This window comes from Falco cherrug, chromosome 1 (genome assembly GCF_023634085.1).
Source record: "Falco cherrug isolate bFalChe1 chromosome 1, bFalChe1.pri, whole genome shotgun sequence".
Taxonomy (NCBI): Eukaryota; Metazoa; Chordata; class Aves; order Falconiformes; family Falconidae; genus Falco; species Falco cherrug.
Genome location: NC_073697.1, coordinates 36,611,078 through 36,636,200, shown reverse-complemented (window position 1 = coordinate 36,636,200; position 25,123 = coordinate 36,611,078). Strand labels below are relative to the sequence as shown.

The window sequence follows — 25,123 nt, the reverse complement described above, 5'->3', positions numbered from 1 at the left end:
AACCCACTTAGAAAGGACACTGTTTATAAAACGGCCTGCCAGAATGTTTATCTGGCCTTGGGCTGCAGGAACCTGAGGATGAATGAATATCCTGCAGTTGTTTTGGCCATGGTCATATTGTGGATGGCAGGTTGCCAGTAGCAACTGCAGCAAAAGGTCCAGAGTGTCAGTGTCTTCCTCTGTGTGATAAAACAGAGAACGTTTGAACTTTCCAAATCGTCTTAGTGAGAATTTGTGGCAGATTTTGGAGGACTCAAAGCAACAAGAGATGGAAGTAGATAAGCTGCTTGCAGGTTGCATGCCAACCTGTCCTTCTATGGGCTCCTCCAGGCCTGATACCACTGACGCTTTTTTTGCCCTTCTTTCTAGAACATTTAAAAGAGAAGCTGGAGGAGTACATGGTCCGTTTTGCCAAAGTGAGGATTGTACGTACCAAGAAACGAGAAGGGCTCATTCGGACCAGACTGCTAGGAGCCTCGCTGGCTAGAGGAGAAGTCTTGACATTTCTGGATTCCCATTGCGAAGTCAACGTGAATTGGCTGCCTCCCTTGCTTAGTAAGTGTCTGAGCGTTTGTCAGCCATTAAAATTAGAGCATACAGTATAGCTTAAGCAATCAGTCATGTCCCACAATAAGCAGGACATACACTGTATAGAAGCATTTGGAACTCTGCTGCAGGTTCTGAAGAGTCAGTATGAGAGAGAACTCAAGAGAAATGCGAGCAGCTCCATTTTACAGTTCTTGTGACTAAAGAACTGGTAGAAATTTGAAGCATCACTTTGGCCTGTTAGAGTTACAAATTATTTTATTATTACTACTACTAAATACACTACTAAATCTAGTATTATGCTATGCCCTTGCTATACACCTGAAAACTTTTGTTATGCAGGTATTTTACTCCTTCCTAGTCCTCCACATTCTATTAAAACAGCTTTTGCTGTAAATGTATCCAAGACCTCAGAGTTAAATCCAACTGTATTCACAATAGGAAGCTTAGAAAGAATGATTTGCTATTGACTGCTTTGCTGGATTCCAGCTGCAGCTGGCAAAGCTCCATTAGTCAAAGGAATGGAAAGAATCAATTGTTGTAGTCTAGGATTTCACTTCAGGAAACAATATCCCTTTTTCTACACACCTGACTACATGCGAAGTATACGTGCTTTGCAAAGTGAGTGCTTTTTTGCTAGCAAAAACAAAATTTCTGACTTTACTATTGAAGAAATTTGTATTAATTAAGAGTACATCATAAGTGTACAATGGGATAGGGTTTCACCAGTTAATGGCTATTGTTTCTTGAATTTTGTTGCTAGGACAGTTTGGCCACACAGTAAGCTGGTAAAGCATTTGCAGCCAAGAAGAGATGCTGTTCTGCTAATGAACTATCACTTGAAACCCACCCGCCCCCCCCCCCAAAAAAAAAAAAACAAACAACAAACTAGTAACTAGTTTTTCTTCAGATCAGTAACAAGATAATGTACAAAATTCCAAATTTATATCCTTTCTGGCTTCCATGTCAAATTATGCATACAGTCTTTGCCCTTGTTACCACTTTGCGCTTAATCGTAACATCAGTGTTTTTAAAAATAACCTCTGTGGATTTATGTAAAGACCAAATGGCATAAAGGAGCAGAGGGAAATAGAAGTTTCAACATGCCTTCCACAAGCAGCCCCAACAAGTAGCTGTTAAACACTCTGGAGTACTCTACATATACAGGCATCTTTGCTCTGCTTTCTGATTTTGCCCCACTAATGAAAACAATCTCAAGATTCTCACTCTTGTCCTCTGAAATCTTTCGCTAAGCTACTGCAGATGAGGCATAACCCTTCTATTTTGCTTAGACATGGGAGAATTGCAAGTTGCAAAAACAGTTCCTTTTCTTGCTTTCTCGTCTGAAATGAAGATACATCTAGCTGAGTTACACCCTATAAAAAAATGAAAAATAAATACAATTGTCACAAAGGATTCATAATTGCAGTTAGGTTGCAGTTGGGTGTTGAACTGATGATCAGAACCCTCAGCCTCAAGCCAGAAAACTGGAAAGATGGGAGTAGCTTCATCAGGGACGAAGTTCCAGTTCTCTCGTTAGTTCTCAAGTGTACATATAGTACATATAGTAGAAATATCCACAGCTAACCAGCCAGAGGGTCTAGAAATACTGGAGCTCATAATCAACAGCCTTTACTTTAAAAGAAAAAGTAGATCATTACGTGAAGAAGGACAAATAGAGAATGAACACACAGCTAGTATATTCAAGGATGCCCTGTGCCCTGTTTTCCTACAGGGATGAGAGAACTTTCTTATAACCATTAGGTGGCAAATATTTACTATACTGAAACCAGATGACATCTGGCTACTAATAATAGTAATGTATTTTTGCAAGTGTTTATCTAAAGATCCATCTCATGATTCACTCAGCACTGCATGTGACTGAATGTCATTCAAGGAAACCACAGCAGAGGATGTGCTAGGCAGTTATTGAAGCTGCCCTATTTTAGCTCTGATTATATCTGCCATGTGTAGTGAAAAGTCCTCAACAAGAGCACAGTTCAGTCCTGCTCTGGGGTGAAGACTGCCAGTCTTCACTGAGAGGGGCAGAGTTTCCACTGTTCCAAACCAGGTTTTGCTCAAAATGAGACCTTGAAAGTTAGAGGACAGGAAGGTGGTGAGGAAACCAAGAGCAATCACATGAAGATGATTCTTAAAGTTACGTAGGTATCTAACTTACATTTTCAGAATGGGCTGTCACGTTTTAGACCAAAGGAAGACTGAGTTATTTCAGTACTTGTTAGGTACCTAAATAGCTCTCTAGAACTGAGCCACAGTTGTTTTCAGTCACAGTCCTTTGTTCTGTTTTCTTAAAAACAGGTGCAAAATGGCTTTCCTCTATTTTCTTTAAGCTTTATTTAGTTTATTTCTTTAGCTTAAATGGGTTTCTAAACTGTAACAAGCCACTGAGATCTCAGAGAGTTTTGCCTGATGTTCACCAAGCAGGCAGCTGTAGTCATGTAAAAAATGTTGGCAAACACAGCTGTTTGTTATCACTCCCCAGTAGTACAGAGTCAGCAGAAGGAAAGATGTTACTTGGGCTCCAGCTGCTGTAGTTGAGAATGTAGTGTGGTGTGAAGTCACAGTTACTGTAGGTAAGAAACTGAGCTGCAAAGCAGCTGAAAGATGCAGGTACATCTTTCCTTCTGCCGATGTTGCTGCAGGAGCAATGAGAGGAGCTGGATAATAGATCGGTAGTGCCATAGGCTGCCAGAACTAGGTTTGTCAAAACAAGGTTTGTTCCCCCTCACCAAGGCTTAAAACTATATCATGATTAGATCACACTTAGCCAGTTATCAAGACACCTAGTAGCTATAGCTGTCCACCTCCACAACATTTACGTGATACTTTACTTGCCAGTGGGGGAGACTGAGAGTACAAGTACTTATGACTACTCAGATAAGAGATAATTTGCTGAGCCACTCAAATGTTGTCACCATCTGTAATCACATATTTAAGTAGGAAAACAAGAATATTCACTCTGCAGCGTTGTTACTTTGCAGGCCAATTTGAGACAAGCACTTGAAATTAAAGGGGTGCATCTTTCTCATAAAGATAAAACCTACATTTTTGAGATAATGAGTCAGCCAATATTGAAAACTTCTGTTTATTGTCATATATGCACACTCTGCTTGACACTAAAAGTGCTAAATTCAAATATGTATGTATATATTGCGTAAAATTGCTAGGGAGAAAGATTTAAGCAATGTTCCCTCTTGTTCCCAGGCTTTCCATCAAATCTGCAAGATTTTTACAGGTATGATGATGCTTATCTGTTGTTCTTCCTTTTAACTGCATTATATACGCATTGAAATAATGCATAGAAATGTTCGGACCAGTAAGAATCTGTGAGAAGATGATGAGTAAAGGCAATGGAAAAGAAACTGTAAAGCATTTCAGCTGTGGCTTTCAGTGTCTTGCATTAGGAGCAGGTGAGATAAAAAGCAGTGGCTGGTAGAGGCAGCAGTATGTCCTCACCTATAAAGCTACAGTACTAACACTCTTGTGAGATGTAGGTTAGCCCTACACTTCTCTTTTTCTGTTTGTTAGATTTGTATTGGGGCTACATTTAAGCCTAGGAAGCATGTATACAAAATTCATTATTTTAGGCATACCGAAAGAATCATTGAGGCTGCAAGTTTGATTGCTCTGCTTTTTGGTGTGCACAACTACAAACACCCTGATTTCTTCAACAGTCAAGATCTTCCTGTGGTTCCTCATCACATCTAAAATATTTTGGGGGGGCTGAGAAGTAACTTCTGCAGAAACACAGAAGAACCGGCAGGTTAAGCATCATTTTACTTGCAGAATTCTTGCAGCGTTGTAGTAATGAAGACTGGGATTGAGTCTGAGCATTGCTTAAATAATTTTCTCCCTGGCTGTGCATGTGACTTAGAGTTCTAATCCTTCAGACTATTTAAAGGCAACAGCTTTTAAAGATCAAGAGAAGTATGTTACTGTATGAGTCTACTTTTGACCTTCTCCAGCCAAATCAATCCCATTTAGTTTCTGTCCCCCAGTCAATTTGGAAGGGGGAAGGAAGGGGGAGGGGAGATCAGAGACAGATTATTATAAGCCCTTTAACTATTAGCAGGACCATCACAGGAAAGAGATTATGAAAAAATGACTTTACATAATGATTACAGATAACACTACACAGTATACCACTGAATGTAATTACATTTGACAGTAGCAATAGTAATGCAGCTGTTATGTCTGGGATGAGTTTCCTAGAATCTTGTGAGAGCCTGTGCTTTAAATTTATTTTGCTATTAAAGGATAAGGATGTAAAAACCTGCTCATTAATTTCTCACTAGCGGTCAGCATTGTTCCCCCATTTGGACAATCTCTAAACAACAGCTGAGGATAAATATGAAGACTACAGTTGTTTTGCTAAAATAATCTTTTTTCTTAATTTCAATCCTTCAGAAGCAAGGAAGGAGAATCTGTGTTATTAGTCATTACACCGGTATTATATACTTTCCTAAGTGTTCATTCCACACTCAGCCCTCTCATTTTTTTAGCTTATTATCAAGCACTAGTGAAATTTAGTCCTTAAAAACAAAAAATACATTTTCCACATAAGCCCTATATGTATTACATTTTGTAAATAATCTAGGCTACCATTTGGAGAAAAAGCTTTATTATACTTGGAATTTTGAGATTTTGTTTTTTCAAGGGTCCATATTTTTTTCTACTGTTCTTTCACACCAACACAGCTACAAATTTTCCCTTCACTTCCTCATTTCAAACCATTATTCTTCTGCCTAGTTCTTGCAGTAGAGATATCTTCTTTACTTGTCTTTCTTTTCTGAGGAGCTCTATGGTATTAAGCAATAGGATTCACCAAGGCAGACTCAGGCCCACCCTGTTTTTATAGTAGAGATGGGAATTTGATTTAGCCTCACAGTTCTGATTTTTTTTAAAAAAAGCAAAAACAAACTCCTTTCTTTAGCAAACAGGTGAGCAAGAATAGTACTGTGGGGCCTTCTTTGTATCTCAAAGATTGGTACAAAAAAAGGACACAAGCCCTGTTTTGTTCATGTTGGAGTTTGCCTTTAATTTGTAGCATTTGATCTCAAAGCTGATGCACACTAGAGCCACAGGAAGAGCAGCTGAATGGTTGCAAGGGCTGAGATTCACATTTAGGAACACAAATCTCTCTCACAGGAGCTTGCCATACACACTCCCCACAGCTGAAGGAGTATTTTTACATTTTGCTTGCTGGCTTGTTCTGTAGCTGACAGATTGGGGACAGCTCAGAGTAGCAAAGTGAGGGAGATATAGATGACTGGACTCCTGTGGATCTCACAGGAATATACCTCCCTTTAAAGAACCGTAAATGCTTCTAATCATTGCCCAACTGCATTAAGTCCTCTTTAGATAAAGGTCTGATACAGATTTGAAAAATGAAATTATTTGGGGGCCACAGGGAACAAAGCAAGCAATCTTCAAACATCAGAAAACCTGTGGGATTCACTTTGCAGTAATATGATAGATGGCTTGACTAGACATGCCGTTTCCTATTTTCTACTTTCATTTTTCAGACCAGATTGCACTAAACCACAAAACCATCGTGTGTCCTATGATCGATGTCATTGACCACAATCACTTTGGCTACGAGGCACAGGCGGGGGATGCCATGCGAGGAGCTTTTGACTGGGAAATGTACTACAAAAGAATACCGATTCCTCCAGAGCTCCAGAGAGCTGATCCCAGCGACCCCTTTGAGTAAGTAGCAATAAAGGGGAGAGTGGGAACATGAAGCAGAACAAACAAAGACGGTAACTGTAGCAGAAGAATCCAAGCCCAGAAATTTCCATGTAGGCCACTTTGTACTAATGAAAAGCAGTAGAAGCAAACAGCTTTTATGCAGGTTTATAAAACCTCAAAACTAGGGAAAAGATCAGGGCCATAAGTTGCAGAATTCACAAGCTGCCTGGAAACACAAACCTTCCCCATCTTTTCTGGCCCTGGTTGTACATAAAAGAAACAGCCACATACCTGTAGTTAACAGAAAGTATTGGCGTTGGACAAGGAGTGAATGTGACTCTAGTTATTCTGTTTATTCCACAGAGTGCTTCCTGAACAGGCTTTAGCTTAATGTTTTATTTGCTGGAGGTTGATGCAATACATACATCAATAGCTGAGTCCACATTCTGCCAGCAGATGCTTTGTTTATGACTAGTGTATTGCTAGTGTATATGTATTGCTGTAACTTAAACACCAGGCTGTCAACCATGAACGGTGTCAAGCTGATCTGTAAATGTTTTTTGATAAGCCAGCCTCTGACCCCAGTACTGTATAGATCAGCTCTTTCAGAGGAATGATCTTCTACTTTTCAGAAAGGTAGATCCTTTTTTCTTTTCTTTTAATTTTTCTCATGTAAGGATCAGCTAGAATGAATCTGCATCAGCAGAGAGAGGACAGACAAACAGACATCGTTCAGTGGGGCAGAGTCTCCAAGTGTCTCACACAGCACCATCTCAGCAGCAGGACTGGCCCCGATGCTGTCAGTAGCCCTGGCTGAAATGCCGCGTTGCAGGTTTTGACAATTTAAAAACTCAGCATTTTCCTCTCCCCAGCACAAAACCTGGAAACAATAGCAACAGAAAAACCTGTGTCTCTGACCGAGACTCTGCACTATTTTGAAGTAATGGATCTGATTTGTGCAGAAATTTACACTTCTATCCAGGGCATGACCAGCTCTGTTAGGGAGAAGTAGGTGATTGTGACATGCGGTGGGCTTATTTTCATTATTCTGCTTGTTCCTTTTTTCTTATCTCAATATTGGCCCATCAGTCTTCATCTTGCATTGGTGTTAAGTGCTGATGAAGTACTTCACATCAGCTGCCATTGTGACGACTCCACAACGCATACAGAGTTGGTGGAATCACATAAAGCTCCAGAGTTGCTAGAGCCTCCATTGCTCTTCCTGGTCCTCTGAGCAGCGGTAATTTCTTGCCACTTACTGAAAGTCACCTAGAAAACAGTATAATTTGGTTCAACATTCAAAGTTTGTGTGTAAGTAAAACTTTTATATTGCCAGCGTAGCTACAGGGTTGCTTATCAGCCATTTCACACATTTGCTGTTGGTAGTATGCATCTCTCAAAGACAAGAGCGCCCTGAAGAGGAGGCACTCATAGGAAACTTTCTAGAACATGAGGCTTTGCACAGTACAGAACAGATTTTATGGTTTTGCATGAACTGATGTTATGATCAGCGTGGCAGCAGCTGATACACAACTTGCCCTGCCTGCAGTCATAAGACACATAGATAAATAGCTTCACAAAGAACACATAGGACAATGCAACCTAAAAATCACTTGTAATCTGAGTAGTCATCTCCCCAGAAAGGTGGAAGGGCTTTCCAGTTCTTACAGAAATCAGTAAGAGTCTTCCTATTTTTTCCCCATCACAGGATTCACATCAGAGTGATGCAGGCAGAAAAGCAGCATTGCACATGGAACCACATTCCCACACGTGGCAGCAGGGTTGAAGGCTGGCTCAGCTCGTACAGTATCTTTGATTAGAAGTGATTGACTAGAACAGTGAGGATATAGGGTGTTTTAAATAATCAGTATGAATTTTGCTTAGGGGAGGAATTACTTTCTAATTCAAAGTCAGTACTGCTTTTCTCCTAGGGCCTTCTCTGTGGACACCTTGAGTGTTTAATACCTTGCTTATAAGAAGTACTTGAAATGTTACTAACCATTTTAGATATTAGTAACTTAATTGACAAAGACAGCTTCTGTGGAATTAAAGACACAGAACTGTTTTCCTTTCCTTTAGGTGCATATACATTAAAACTAGAAATGGCTTCAGCCAGCACCATAATTATTATGTTACTGTTTTGTAAGCAGTAGGGATTTTATTTTTTATTTAGGTTAAATATTTTACTATTGGTATCCTAATAGCTTTATTTCTTGCCATCAGCAACAGATCTGAGCTGATCTTTATGAACTGGAAAATTGCCAGCATTTTTAGTAAAACACCAGCAAATAATGGGTACGTGATCCAAAAATTGTGCTGATGAGTTTTTTGCCTCACTTAAAATGCCAACTCATTATGTATGTTAAGCAGGAAAGGTCACATCAGCCTAAGAAATAATCTGCATAAAACTGGATCAAATTACAGAAGACCTAAGAGCAGTCATTGTATTACCCAAATAATACATTTGCTTTCCGTCTGCATATGCTCAAAATACTGCAGCTGCAGCAGGCATCAGCAGAGCATTTGCTGTTGACACAATAAACCGAAGTGTTCTCAGGTAGACATGTGGTGTGGCAGTAGCGTGGAGCTTACTGTGCTCCAGTGCCAGCTAGGCTAGTGTTTCTGGAATTAATTTTTCCCCACTTTTTTAATTTATTATTTTTAACTGTACTGCACTATGGTCAGTGGTTGGCGGGAACTCTCCTGTTGGGCATCATCTATCCAGACAGTCTTTCAGTTCAAAATCCATCTTGTGAAGAATCTAGACAATCTCACCCATCTGTGGTGTGAGCATGGGCATGGTTTGCTGTTCGTACACCTGCAGTGTCACTCGGGCAGCATCTCCACCTTATGCTGTGACAGAACTTGCAGCTTCATTCCACATCTCAGCTTTTCCTTATATACACCCACAGCCATTCTCAGGCCATCTGCATTTGTTCATGACAAGTGGCTTTACACCAAGGTCTGGCTTGCCGTTTAGGACTGTATAACATCCTCAAAAGCTTCCAGCCCATGCAGTGTCAAATTCAGGTACAGATGATGTACTAGTACCAACCTGAGGGTCACATGACAAATTTATAACTGCATCTCAATCAGGCTGCATTCAGCTACAAAGTTCATCAATTGGTTCACATGTAGTTTGTCACTGGCCACACCAAGTTTCCCATAGGTTTCCAAAACGTATTTTCAATCAAACCTCTTAACGTGAATTATTGTTCTATGCTCATTGTAGTGTTTAGGAAAGTTTAACAACTATTCCTGAAATGGATCTTGCGTAGCCTTTAAGATTAGCTATTTTTCTGAAAGATCTGTGTTGCTGTTTTTCAGGATACATTGAATCTTTACAGGCATAGAATTGGACTTCACCCCTAATGTGTTGCCTTCCCATCCAGAGGCTAAATCTGCGAATTACTTGTTGATTTCCATTTTTTATGTGCCACAACAGATGTTTCATGTTGCATTCAACTGTTCTGTCACACTTGCAGCTCATTGCAGTTGGCTGTAGTGATTTTTCTCTTGCGATTCATGTACAACTACCCCAATGTATTCTGAAGGAGGCTCATGCTATTTTCCTCTGATGCATTTCAGGGTTGTGTAAACGACACAGAGCAAATTGGTCTTCTGATACATTGTGGGAAATTGTCAGACAATCATGAAATCATCATCGTGTCATGATGCTGCTCACAGTCTTGATCCCACGGTCAACAATCATTCAGCAGAATTTAAGATGGCTTGGGGAAATTATCTTCAGCTCTGTAAGCAGGGAGGACCAGAGATGTTTACCTCCTTTGTGGCAAGGATCATCTTGGCTTACTGTCTCTCGCTGGTTTGTTTCTCTGTCATGGCAGAGGTTTGAGAGCATGCCCTTATGAGACATGGCTTTGGGACATAGAAGCATGCTCTCGTGTGGCTGTTTGTTTCTGTGGTGCAAGCACTGTAGTCTCTGGAGTAGTTTGCTTAACCCAAGCAATTGCCACTTAAACTAATAGGGTAACCTTGTTACTATAATGGACTGTGATATACAGCATGTCAGTTTATATGATGTAATAGCCTGTCTGGGTTAAAAGCTCTGTGGAAGTTTAAAGCAGAGGTTTGATATGCTGAAGCTTGCTGGAGATGGCTGTTCTTTATTTCCTGGCAGCAGTTAGATTACATCAATTCATGTTATCACATGCCTGATCTGGAGATAGGCATCAGTGTCCATTCATGCCAGCAGCAACAGAAGAAAACATCAACAATTCAACTCAAAAACTCTATTTGGAAAACCACAAACTAATCGAGAGGATTAATATAGTGCAGATCAATTAGGGTAGGAAAGGGCTGCGCAGCTCCTAGGAGCAGTTTTACGGGAGGGAAAGGTGCCAGTGAGACCTAACAGCATTGCTATTGGATTGCAACTCAAGATGGACATCCTAACCGACAAGAGAAGTGTTGTGCGACTTACTGGATTGCGAGACTTCTAGCACCTATCTGGGAAAGTTAGTAGTTCTCTGGTATATGACTGCTTCGTAGTCTCCAAGAATTCCTTGTTTGCCTTCTGATGTTGAGCTGTCATCTCCAGACCTCCCTGAAGAGAAACAAAGCTGAAGAATTGTGTAATTCTAGTGAAGGACCAGAACAATAACTTGGCAAATATTGGGCTAGCCAAGGAAGTAGAAGCAACTTCATAACCTCTGATGAGTCATTTTAGTTCCTGTACTCAGTTTCCTATTTATAAAATAGGAACAGAATCACTCCACCATCACAAAGCTGCTTTGCATATGAGTCTGGCAAAGGTCTCACAGTAATAGGGGCCACTTAGGGTTTCTGGATATACCTTTTGGTAAAATTTTGGACAAGCTCAAGGGATGAAATTAGGTGATCAGTACATCTTTCTCTTCTGTTGCATCACAGACTCTCAACCATGTATGACCTTAATGTAGCCAGTTGTGTATTAGATTGGAAGATTACTTGGCACTTTCTGTTGAATTGCATATCTAGAATCGTATTATTCTTATTATGCAAGCTGTTGTCAGCGTGCTTTTTATTTGAATTTGACATACTCTCAGAAATACTCTTTTATTCTGCAGCTCCTTTCAGTATTTATATATACTTTTTACAACACGTTGATGTGAAGAGTCTTTGCTAAGACTGCATTTCAAATCTGACAAGTACTTTTACAATTTTATGATCGTTTTCTGAAGTTTAGAAAGTGCTTTGGACAATGATTTCTGTTCTATAGCTCCCAGTGCTTTATAGTCTGTGTCTTTTATGGCTGATTTCTGCCTATAAACATATTCATAAAACCTCTCAGAACCAGAAACAATCATCTATTTTTTTAATCTACTGTTTTGAACTGTGCTACAGGAATCTTTGATGCAAAGGCATTGTTCTACAGAGAAGCAGTCTCCAGCCAGTGCGAGTTTGTGTAATTTAAGGTCTTGATTTATTTTTTTGACAAGCTATGGTAATGTAGGAGACCGTTAGTGGAGATAACAATAGCTTTTACAAACTGCCGTCTACCCATGGCCCCATGAAAATCTCAGAATATTTTTCAATCAAAAGTACTGACACTGACACACCATTTATGAGTGAAGATATGCATATTTGATCATTTTCTCCTGCCTTTGGTGGGATTTCAGTGTAAAGGTTCTGTACAAACTGCATTTTTTCTGAAGGCCAGTTCAGAAGAGAGAACTCTACAGAGAGTGAAACCTGTCAGAATTAAAAAAAAAATAATCAACGATAAAAAGCTGCTGCTGGTATAATTTTTGGAACTTCACAAGAGTCACTCAAGGAATTAGTCAAATTCTACATACTAGTTGAATTGGGTAGATTCAGGTTTAATACACAACTTCTCGCTTGAATATTGCTGGTGTCTCATGCCTCCTAATACAAAAGGGAACTAATTTTGTTCATAATGCCTTGATGCTGCAGTGCCAAAGTAGCTTATGTTTTTTTGCTTCTGTGGAAACTTGTATTTCTGATTTTCTTTCACACTTGAAGCTTCATGGTTAGCATAAAAATGTAAACAAACATCTTGAATGTAACGTTTCTAGAGCTGTTAGCCTGCTACTTCACACAAGCGTTAACTTTAGAGCTTGACAGTCTATATGCCCGTATTCTGGGGCAGATTCATAGAGTGGGTCACCAAAACTACCAGTAATTAGAAAATTAAGTAGTTTCTGGGCATGAATTTAATATTTCTTTACATAAAAATGACTGGGATGGTGGCCAAGAAGACGACAGAGGTATGCCGCTCAGTGTGTACAGGTGAGCTATTTAACACTATCGAGATGTTATTGATCAGATGACTTGGCTTTCAAAATTATAAAATCATGTCTGAACAATCTTCCATGAAAAAAAAATTGTTATTTCTATTTTTAATTGTATATTCTCAAGCCAATTTCTCTGGCAACTTCATGGAGAATTTGGTGACACATATTGGTACTAAGAAACAGAAAACCAACACCCTTCTCTTAAATTTTATAGTGTTTACCAGCATAAAGTTGGGAGTGACCTCTGTATCCATTTCCGTTTCTGTTTGTTTGGTTTTGTGGGTTTTTTTTAAAGAATGATCTATTGCTATGTAAAGCCTTTATCTAGTGCTACAGTTGCTTCCAACAGAAGAGAGAACAAAGACTGATTTTGTCAGACCCCCCTGTTCCAAACCACTTTCAAATCTGTACATTGATCCAAGTTCCACACATGCTCGTTGGCTCAAGTTTACTAATATTCTTAAGCGTCTGCCCAGTATGAGCAGCTGGGGTCGGGGGGGTGGGGTGTGTCTTTTCCCCCTTGCTGTACTGGGTCTGCCAGGTACAGCACAGCATCACAACGCTTTTCTTCCTTTCCCCTCCAATGCCCATGGTTCGTTTTTCAGAGGCAGTGATCAACTAAGCATGGCATAGAAGCATCTTCTGCCAATATATACCTTATGATTTCTTGTGTACATAGAATGATTTGGGCTGTCCAGCTGTCTTGGCTTAGTACCACCTTAGCCCTGAGGTGAAGAGATTTTTCTGGCTTCCACTCTGAAGAAATTAAGCTGCTAATGCAGTGTGTGCTGGAAGCATGAAAAGAAGGGGCTGAGAAGAAATTTATGTATTGCCAGTGTTTCAGTGCTTATTCTTATCATATCTAACCAGAAACTTTGCTGCCACAGCTTTAACACCTTTATGTTTTGTCATGTACACTATATTCTGGGAAAAGACCTTTTAAGTACTTGAGGACTCATGTCAGGTCAGTCCATTTTTCATTTTCAGGTAAATTGTCTTCTTTTTTTGGGTGTTTCTTAATAACTCCTATTTTCTAGATCTGTGCTTATTACCTTTTCTCTTCTCTGGACTTTTTCCACACTGAGAGGGGATATCGCACCAGCCAAAGCCTTATCATTGCCTGGTAGAGTAGGCGGGTGAATTTGCCCGTCCCAGAGGCTGTATTCCTGTTTATATTTCCTTGACATTGTTGATTCTTGCCAGGCTTGTGCTGTGGTGTAGCCTCCACATCATTTTCTGCAGAGCTGGTATCTAGCCAAGTATTCATCATCTTCCTTTTGTAATTCAGATTTTACATATCTGAAGGCAAGGCATTTGTCTTCATATCTATTTGAAGTGCCATGTCCAAAAAGGTGATCTGTCTTCATTATCCCTAGACCGGTATGATACTTTGTAGCTGAACGTTTTATCTTTTTTGCCTTTGTTTACTTTGCTTCCCCAGTTTACTAAGATTTTTGATTTCTGATTATCCCTCCAATTTTTACAGCCTTATTGCAGTATTATTGAAGCTCTATTTGAGGTTCATGCAAACAGTAAAATCTGTTCTAAATCCTGACGGTAAGAATGTCTGTGTGGTCCATGCTACACATCAAGATATGTGAAGTCTCTGGCTTTCCAGCAACACATCCAGTAGTTCCTCTGTTTTCTCAGCCAAAAACACAGCATGTACCACTTCTGTGGCCCTGAAGTGGGGTTGCTGAATTGCACCATGTGTTTTTTTAATGCAACGCTGAACTGAATCAGGTGCAGGACAATGTTTTCAGATACCCTCTCAAGACAATTTCCATTTTGATGTTGAGTTATAGGTGATTGCTTTTTAGTAATGGCTATCAGCAGGTTTTGCATCTCTCTGACAGTCATTAGGTCTTTTCCATGTTTCTGTAATTGTTAACCCTGGCAGTTATTTGTGAATCAGATTTTTTTGTCTGAGGCTTCAGTGAGAAAAAGAGAGTTAATACAAATTTTGTTTTAATATTAGGAGAGTTCAGTGTAGGCATTGACATGATGAGGACCTTAGAAATAAGACATGCAAGATCACATTCTGAATTGTCCCCAGACATACTAGCATCTGTTTCCTTTTCGTGCAAGTAACCACATATCATTACTCTAGCTGGAAGACAAATTTTGTCAAGAGGCAAAGGCAAATGCTTCCAGCAACCTGTGAGGTGAAAATTATGATAAACACTCCAAATTTTGCTGTGTTAGTTTATTTATTAAATGCTATGTGTATCTTTTGAGAGACCAGGAACAAATGAGGTTCAGAACTGTTGGCATCTGTTATTCCATAAACTGCCAAGACAGTGTCCTTTATTAGGGAGCAAGACTTCTGTATCAGCTTTGCTCATTTCTAAAAATAGCTATTTCCTTTGTGGGAAAACAGCATGTAACTATCTCTTCAAGTGATTTTTTTTGAAAATCAACCCTTCTGATGTTTTTTGTTGTTAAGCTGGTTGATGTGTCAGTGTTCTTTTCGGTGCTGGAGAGGTGCTGTGGGCATTACATTGCACAAGTCCATTGGCCCCATGCAGAGATTGAGGTGCCTGCAAGGAGAGAGGAAACCCCACTACCTCTGCTCTCCTGGCCCTCCAGCAGAAAGTTTAGCTGATTCTGCAGAACTTCCCTGGCGTTTTTGTGCTAGGGCAAATAACCACTCTGTTTTCCCATGAGTACAAACGACCTGTCCACATGGAGTGAATTAGGAGTGGAAGAGGTGATGATAAGCCGCGAGCACAGTGGGAGAACTCTTAACAGCAATTTTCCCTTGCAAAGCATTGCGAACATGCGAAGGACCTCTCAGAGTACCCGAGGAAAAGGTAAACAGCAGGGAAGAAAGTATAGTTTGGAGCAGTATTTTCAGACCACTGTCTGGGGACCTCAGGGTGGCGGTTTTGGAGAGACTCCCGGAAGGCACAGAAGGAGAGCAAACTTCCTAAGTTCTCAGCCCACAAGAAATGTTTGGAGTCCCCAGCTTGCTGTTTTGCAGTAGGTTTTAATGCCTAGCCCATTTTGTGGTGATTCTTTTTCACAGAGTGGTGGTTTAAACAGCAAAACTCTTCAAAGCACAATCTTTGTTCCTGGCTCGTTCAAAGGGCATTCAGGGAAGAATAGTCCTTTGTTAGTTGTCGTTACAATGTATATAATTATTTGTTATAGCTAAATCGTATGGGCACTGCTATTTCAGGGGTATTCTCGTTTGACCTTAAATCAGACAGCATAACAGAAATTATTGTAAATGTCCAACTATATTGCCTTAATTTTTACACCTCATCTTATATTCCTGTAATTGTTTGCCTTTCCATTTCTGCTAAATATGGATATTATTATTCCATAGCAGAGTGATGTTAAGAGACATGATTGCGTTTTTCGTAAATCAGAATGTATTACTGCTATTGCAACCAATTTCCAGTATGAGTTGCTGTAATGATAATTTAATAGATTCATAAATTCTTAATACCAAAACAGAGTATTGTGACTGTCTTAATGGAAGTGGTAATACTTTAAGACCATTCATATGTCTACTGGAGGGTAATAACATTCTCATAATTTCTGTAGGTATGAAAGGACTCAAAACTTGTCAAAATGTGGGTATTGGGATGATTGAGACTATACTTTATGCTGCTTTTTATTTTTTTTAATGTGGTATAACAGAATACTGATCAAGCTTTTTTAAAATACTTGACAGCACGTGGTCAGGTATTAGAAGATCTTTTGATCACCTATTTAACTTTTCACCTTTTTACTATTATTAACAGTAGAATGTGAAAGTTTCCTAAGCTCCATGGGCACAGCTGACCGTAGGCTGTAAGGATGTCTGTGGCAAGGAGGGCTGATAGATGGGCATTAACTGCAGACAGATTTCATCTGTCTCATCTAATGCTTATTAAGAAATCTAACCTCAGTTAAATTGTATTATGCAAACCTTCAATTGTATCAAAGACTGTCGAATAGCTGTTTTCTGCAGCAATTACTGGAGTTACATCTCCACCTACTGGCAATAGGGGCAAAGTCCCACTCAATGTTCGTTTAAATGAAATCCAAGTAGTGTTTTGCCTGCAAAAGCTTTCCTTGTATTAGAATAATTTACAATTTTCAGGGGAAGTTTGTTCAGAGTTGTTTGGCCACATATATAAGGAAGCCACTGACTTCAAACTCATTGACCTGCGCATATTAGCCTAGGTCTTAATAAAGAAAAAAAAAAAAAAAGACAGGCTTTTTAAATAAAAAAATGTATTTAAACCCACCTACAGGTCGTTTCAGTGGGGATGCATGAGCACATCCAAGAGCCAAGTACACAGCATACCTGTAGAAAGTTATTCTTATGTAACTCAATAAAGCTTAATAGCATAACAAGAATGATGTCACTAGAGAAATGATTTTTTGAAAAAAAGAAACAAAAAAATCTGTTGTAGCAAGTAACTCTGACAGCTGACCCATAGGGTGATTATCACTGTTGGCATCCAGTAGAGGAAAAAAAGGAAAAAAAAGAAAAATCCCAATAGGAATTTAGATGTTAGCAAGGAGGAGAGGCTGAAATTTAGTAACAAGTTTGTAGTCAAAGTGGACTGATAATGAGACTTTCTTTCAGAATTCATTTCATCCATTGGTAACAGTAGAGAAAGAGGAACCCTGTTTGTAAAAGCTGCTGATCTTAGACAACATCAACTCTCCAATGTGAAAACAGCTGTGAAAAGGGCAAATACAATCCCGGAACTTATTTTGCTGTAGCCCTTGGCCCTCTGTGGTTAGAGAATATTTCAGAATGTCAGCAATGTCAGCTGCCCCCTACCCCTTTTCCTCACAAGTCAGGGTGTCATCTCCTCTCAGCCTAAGATGGAATCTTTCATGCTTCTGTTGTCTTTTAGACACTACAACCTCTTCCTTATTTCCCCAGGGAGAAGGGGAGAACATCGAATAAATAGACAGAAAAGAGAAAAGTACAGCATAGGGTGTTTCTTTTTAACTTTCTCCAGAGATTCTGCTTTCTTGTTCATTATGATGGGCACTCACCTGCAAGAGCTGATGTTATGTCCTCTCAACCTGCACCTTAAAATCTTTTGACTGGCATTTCTGCTTAATGTCTGCTGAATTAGCAAGTTTCTGGCTTCAGAAAGCTTCCTACTAAAGGTAAATTGGTAAAATCATAACTACTGTGGGAAATATTAAGTACACAATCTCCTTAGTAGTCATATAAAGGATAAACATGGGACAGTGCATGGTGAAACTCGAAACCTGATGCTTGGGCTGAGTAATAGTAACTCACACACACACACACACACTGTTAGTTTCACAGACATTCAGTTTAGATCAAACACCCCATAAGGTGCATCTACAACAAAGTCATAGAATTAAATATCTTTTTCTGCAGAAGTTCTTGTTAAACAGTGCTAGAATTCAGATGTTAAATGAAGTAGGTTTCTTCTAATGCTTTTTTGGCTTTGGTTTGGTTTTTTTGCTCTGAGCAATTTCTTCAAATAGTCACAGAAATAACACAAAATAGGAGCGTGCTCTGAATGGAAAAACAGCTATTACCCAGCTGGAAAAGAAATTTTCCAGAAATGTGGAAAATAACTGAAAGAAGCCTCAAAGGCACTTCGCTGTGTATCTGTAAACAATAGGCACCAGCAGAAGTATTAATAACCTAGTGAGACAGTAGCTGTAGTTCTCAAGATAGCTGTTTTTTTAATGGTTTCATTTGACTTACATGGGGGAAGTTTATTATGAAATATTATTAACTTAATTTGTAACTTTCTGCATATTTTGACATTCTGGAAATAACCTGGAAATTCCAAAATACCCTGAGAGCAGAACTGAAGCAGAAAGATGTGGAGTTCAACCCATAAAGCTGTGACACCAGCAGGACTAGAGGGCCTCCTGCAACATGACAGCAGCAGAGGTGATGCCTCAGATCTCTCTCTGAAAACGCTGGTCTTTCTGGAAATGAATTGAACACACCTAAGCATGCAGGCTTTTTAAAAATATTTGATCTGTCAGATAACTCCTGGTCTGTTGCTAAAGCGAAATCACATCCTGTTTCAGTCTTCACTTCGGTGGCCTTCTTCAGCCTCTTTTCATAAAATACTGGATCCATAATTCCTCTGGTTGTTCTGGTACGGCTCTAAGTTTAGCTTCATTTCTCCTTTTTCGAAAATAGCAGGCCAGATTTGTATGTAGCATCATACTGCAGCAGTGCTATTGATCTATATCTGCTGGAAAGAGCTCTGCTAATAGATCTTAAAGCTGTTTGCCCTTTCCAAAGCTTACCTGATATTTGTTTCATCCATTCCTGAACTATCTGACCTTGTGTGTCTCAGATACTTGGAACAGCTATTCTTGCAAAAGTTCAAATGATCCAGTCTTGGGTCTGATGAGGTAACGAGCACAAGACATACAGGAGAGCAGCAAGATGAGATGTATTTGAAAGATCCCCCAAGAACTTTGATGTTGGCTTTGCAATACTTGAGTCTATTTTCATTCAATAAGTGTTGGTGGTTCTTCACTTCTGTTTCTAATGAAGCCTGAAATTAACATAGCTTTCTTGTTTACTTCCTTATTTGCAACAATATCACTGATAGTAATAGCATGGCACTGGGAATAGTTCTTATAAAGCTGAAGGCAAAAGTGAAAAGTGTTTTGGATAGGTCAAATATGTTGGGAGGAGCATTCTTAGTTGTCCCAGCACTCTCCAAACTATCAAGCTGCAACAAGGTCTTTCACCATCTCATACCAACACACTGTTCGTGCCAGTCCCTCTGCTGCCTTCTCCTCGTCTCACCTCATCCAGGACGCGTGTTCTCTCTCCCTCTTGCTTCTTCCTCAGCTGCTCTCTCTTCATTGGCTCTCAACTGCTTAACCAGCCACAGCTGCACCTTATCTATATTGGCCAACCCACCGTCCCTGAAGCCAGCCCACAGCTGGCCCACATATTATCAATGCTAATTAACCCAGCTTCATGCCTCTACACTTAGTTATGTGGTCCTAAAACTAATATTTAATATTTTTGCCTTTAAAGTACTATTTGTTTGAGAGGGGGAGGCAATCCATGCGAATCTAAGTTAAAAACTATTTTGACTCTGAACCCTTCAGTAGAATCACTTTACCTTAACACAGATGCTGGTTTATTAAAAAGCTCAAGTAAACATATGAATTTTCTTTTTGTGATTTAATTTTCTTATTGTGATTTTCAAGTGTAATAGCATGGAAAAAGCAATACATCTTTAAGGGAATAATTATAGCAGTTAAGTAATCTGAAAACCATAGATGAGGATGTATTACTGGTGAGCAAGGTTTTGGTAAGTAAATTTTGCCAGCTGGTAGTGTGACAAGGGAGTCTAGCATTTTGATATTCAGGATACACCTTGAAACTTCTGGTGTCTTGTATATTTACTGTCTGTTTAAATAAACTTGGTGTTAGCCATAAGGTCAGAGTCTGTTAATATTTACTTTGGAGAGTCTTGCCTTTCTGAGCCTTTTTTTTTATCTCTGTCTGGTTTCTGTCCCTGTTAAGAGTAATGTTAACAGTACACGCATCCTTCCAGAGATATGATAGTAACGGAAAAAGTAAACTTTTGTGTCCTTAACCCATTTTTCAAAGTTAGGTGTTTCAGTCTGAAGAATGTGCTGTTTTGGAGATTCTCTTGTTGGGACTCAAAAAATCTGTAGATGATAACAGTAGCTGGAGCAGCAGTAGCTCATCACAGTGCCAAAGGCAGGGCTAGTAACTGATGTGCTGTCAGATTTTTTAGCTAAAACAGAGCCCTGGAAATTTTCATGACAGCTTGCCTTTCTGCATGTTTGATATTTCTTCCTTCAGAATTATTCAGCATTGCTGCTGCTAAGTCAGAGAGTGTCTCTGGAGCATAATTAGTTAAACAACGGTTTTGTGAGTATTTGAATAGCAAATTAAATACCAACTATAGTGCACAGGTACCTGCAAGGCAGGGCTGGGAAACTGTGGAAAAGATATCCTGAGTTCAGTCAAGTTAATATCAAAACTCCTGTTGTATAAAACAGGGCAAAAGGTAAAACCTCTCAGGATATGTAAAAACAGACCTAAACTAATGCTGAAAAGTGATCTGTCCTACGTCTATCTGTTAAAAGAAATGGAAAGACAGTCCCTTTCTCCTTGCGTTGAATGCTTTGGTTGTTCTTTTTCCATGTCTCACCTTTTTTGGAAGCTGAAATTAATTTAGTTCTCACAAAGATATTAATGAGAACATTTAGCTAGTGTTTGATCTATGGCTTTTATTGCTGGAGCTGTGTTTTGCTAAAAAAAGGAATGACATTTCAGCATTGGGAGCTTGGTAAGCTTTTGATTAGGTATCTAGGTGCTTTAATGTTTGTCTCATGGTAAGTCAGAGTGTTCCCAGTTGGTTTCCTTTCAATATGAATAGGCTGGTTCAGCTTAAAAAGCATTGTTCTTCTTGGCAATCATCATGCATCTCTGATCTATGGCAAAATGTGCTATCAGGTATGCAGAACATAACCTCTGTCGTTGCTGTGACTGATGTATATGAGAGAAATAGGCTTTGCTGCTGGTCCCTTGCTCATTGCCAAGTGAACCCACTTTGTTTTTTCCTTTGGAAGACAGATATTTGTGTCAGATGGCCGTTGGCTAAAATGAACCCTTGGAAATCTCTGAAAGACATTGGACACACTTCTTGGGCTTGGAACAAAGTTTTAAGAAATTAAATGAGAAAACTATTTTTTTAATTCCGTGAACACTTGATGAAAGGAATTACTTCTTGTTTCTTTGACCATTTGCTGGGAGCTTTTAAAGATCCTTCTTATAGGCTTTTGTTTGTATCACAAGCTTTTGTGTTATCAAAGCATCCCACTGAAGTAGAAAGATACTAATATTGACTTCAATATATAAAGCACAGAACAAGTGACTTACCAGAGGCGCATGTGGCAAAGCTAGGAACAGAGCAAAATTCAGTGTAATTATTGCAGATACCTCCTCCCTGTCTTGACAGAAGAGTTAAGACATTCTGGATTTGGGTCATTTTGATATTTTGAACCACTATTACATCTAGGGTCTTGAGGAAAAACATAATACTTTCCCACTGGAATACAGGACTTCTTATTGCTGGATGTCGGTGGTAGTGCATATGCTTTGTGCAGCTATCTGCATTTTGAATTTGTCAAGAATTTGTCAACCATTCAATTGTTTATAAACTGTGTCATACTAAACTCGGTACACAACGGTGCTGAAGTCAAATGGAAGTGTCCACAGAGGACTGTTGAGGCAACATTTTCCTACCACATCTCAGGCCTTCTTCCCACATTTCCTCCAGCTGTTAACCTTCTTTATAATTTAAGTAACTTAAATTAGCAAGTTAATAAGCTTTTTAGCAAAAATTAAAAAAATAAAAATCAAGCATTTCCTAAAAAAATTTTGGACTTTTAACTGTCATGTATAAATTTAAGGAAATAGGACAAAAATAAATTCCACCGACATTTAACATTGTCTACAACCCCTTTCAGTTTGTCTTCAGTTGATGCATACATGGCTTTTTTATCTCAAAAGTGCATGGAAATTATGTTTCAGCTTTCTGTGTACAAGCCTTATTGGAAAGCAAATGGGCAGCTGTATATTTACACTGAAGCAAGGAGAGATGGTAATAACATACCAGGTGACTCAGCTGACTGGTCACAACAAATACAGCTCAGAGCAGGGAACTTTTGATCCATGAAGATCAATTTCAAAATATTATTAATGGAATAATTTTGAATTACAAAGTTACTTGGAGAAAAGTGTGCACAAGTATTTTATAAGCCTATAAAGAAGCTGATTTTCATCAAGGAAAATATTTTGAATTTGAGATTTCCAAATGCAAATGTCCAAGTTATAGAAAATAGATGAGAAGAATCAGAAATGCTGGTATAAAACTGAATGTATTGCTAGAATTGTTATGTTTTATCTTTATCAGAAGTAAGCTTGATTACTGAGTAGAACGTCCTGGAGGACAGACTTAAAGCCAAATTAGCCATCTGTCCTTATTAGTTACCTGCAGAAGTGATATCAGAGCTGGCTCCAGGGACACTCCAGCTGGTGTTCTCCAAGGGAAATACTGGATGTCATCAGTCTCAGCGCACCTTGCAGACACACTTTCCTGCCCTGAAGGTAGGGTCAACAGACATAACAGTAACAAGCAGAAGAGGTGAGCCAGTGAAAAGTTGCTTGAGGCGGAGGTTGTACTGGCTGTGGCTTCCCCTGGTTCTTCCAAAACTGAACTGATTCTGCTGTTCTGATTTCAAGCACCCAAGAAGCCTGCAGATTTGGGGAATCATTGCAGGTGCACATGATACTGCTGGGTACAGCATGACTGGAAAGGGTGGGTGTACTGCAACCTAAAATTCATAATGTTCCCAGGAATGCTCTGTCAGGTATAGCAGATGCAGGGGTTTCCCCAGTCATTTTTAAGTCTCATCTAGAGAGTGAGAAGGAGGAGGGTTTCTGTGGTATACAAGGTTATGTATACTTGCTATGAAATTTTGGGACAGGCAAGAGGCAATTTATTGAGTGGCTCTGGATGAGGGAAGAAGGGAAAAGAAAATTATAATGGTAGATGCGATAGAAGACTTATTCTGTGTACCTAATCAGAAAGAAGTGAATAAGGCTGTCTTTGAGCATGGATTAAAAAGTAGAAAAAAATACTAAATAATCCACTTAAGTTATCTAAAAATAATTACATTATTAATACGGGCTTGCCAGGAACTGACCCTGTCATAGAACTTTTCTCTTTTGAGAAACATAGAAATATAGAAAGTTTTCTCCTTTGACAGAGGATGTGGTGCCATGAGGTGCAGGGAGAACATGACCAGCTCCCTGCCACCAGGCTGGGGAGAGGCTGCTCCTGCTGTGGGACAGTCTGTCACGCTGCTGGCTTAGTGTTGCCTCCTGTGCTTTACGGTATCCACCTCCAGGAGCCATATAAACTCACTGCAATGGCAATAAAACCCCCACGCTTGGGGGGAAAAAAGGTCTCGTTTTCTAGCATTTGGGTGAATTAAGCAGCTTGAGCAAAACAAAGCTGTTCCATGGGGAGGGACCAGACACTGCAAGCTACAGTGGGGAGGATCAGAGGAGTGGGCAGTGACTTCTCCCCCTTTGGTAGCAGCAAGACATTAGATGCGTTAAGCCATATTAGGAGCTCAGCTACAGAGAAGAGTAGGGAGGCAGTAAATGTAACCTTCCTTCCAAGGCTTTTGGTGTTGCCAGTCGTGCGTACACCTTTCATTTTCATCAGATGACTGCACGGCAGGTTGAGAAGGAATTGCTGTCAAAGAGTAGCTGGGAATGGTTTGATGTTAAACTGTGAGATTGTCTTGAATACTGGCACAATCCAGTTCATCAGCCCGTAATATTTTAAGGAGTGCTATTTAAAATTTCAGTGGTGGTGGTTTAGTTGTGCACAATGGTTTATTTTGCTATGAAAACTGCATTTCCATAGACAAAGAACAGTGCTTAGTGATTTCTTGAGCTCTTCAGCCTAATCAAGAGATGTGATTTAGTAACTGAGTCATAGGGAGGAGCATTCTTAATTCACTGAAGTACTTCGTTTATGTGTTTGCTTCCAAAGAGGGAAATATAATGTAGTAATCAAACCTTTTGTGATAAAGTCAGTTTGCAAGACTTACAATAACAGGAAATGCTTAACTTTAAAAAGTTTCATTTTAAAGATGAAGATTCATAGTACTGAAAAGTAATTCATTCAAAAACTCAGACAATATATTCAATGTTAACATTAGGGGGGTGTGTGAAATTGTATTTCACAGGATTTTTTTAAAATGTAGCTTCCTGCATAGTAGCTCTGAACACATTTTATTTGGTATTATATGTCAGTATTTTAATTCTTATAATGCAAAATAACACTTCTTAAAATAAGACGTTTTCAACAGCTAACCAGATTGTCATGAACGCAGGATGTCTGATTGCACTGAGGCTGTAGGAGACAGGCCCAGCTAGAGCAGTTCAGTGACTGAGGAAAGCCCTCCTCGTGTATCAATTTCTAAACAAACACACTTTTGGCAAGAATTGATGTTTCAAAGGATTATTTATATCAGCAGACAAGCCATGCACTTCCTGAAAGTGGATTATTTTTATGTTTTGCTACTTACTGCAATAGATTGCATGCTGAACTCCTTATTAGAAAATATATTTAAAAAATCTTACATTAATCTCCACCTAGACTACACATTAGCTGTGCTTCATTGATAAAACTCTGTAGCTGGAAAACTAAACTCAAAATCTTTCATGCAAGAAGAAAAATTTTCTTGATTACAATCCTTTCTCTGAAACGGGAGCTTTTTATTACTTATGCTATTTGTCAAGAATATGATGCATATTTCCTGCTGAATACTTGGCTGTTGGCTTTTATCGGAATAATGAAATATATATACACATGGCTTGAACATATCTTGACAGTGGAGTGAACTTCGTTATTCCACAGAGATGTGAAGATCTATTGTAGGAGTACTAGCTCAGTTGCAGAGTGTTCATCATGTGGACACCATTGCTCATGGCAATAGGAGTTTGTGGAGGCTGATGATATTCATTTGGAGTTTTGTATGGCACCCATCTTTATTATTAGCACACAAAAAAAAAT

At 39.3% G+C, this 25,123-nt stretch overlaps 1 protein-coding gene across 1 annotated transcript in view; it reads left to right on the top strand.

The window, feature by feature from the left end:
- The window catches only part of GALNTL6 (polypeptide N-acetylgalactosaminyltransferase like 6), a 487,985-nt gene that overhangs the window by 404,783 nt on the left and 58,079 nt on the right, over positions 1-25,123 (top strand). Inside the window, exons 5-6 of the mRNA XM_055700930.1 lie at positions 370-555; positions 6,093-6,276. Of these exons, the coding sequence (XP_055556905.1) occupies positions 370-555; positions 6,093-6,276 (370 nt within the window). The remainder of the gene's footprint in view (positions 1-369; positions 556-6,092; positions 6,277-25,123) is intronic.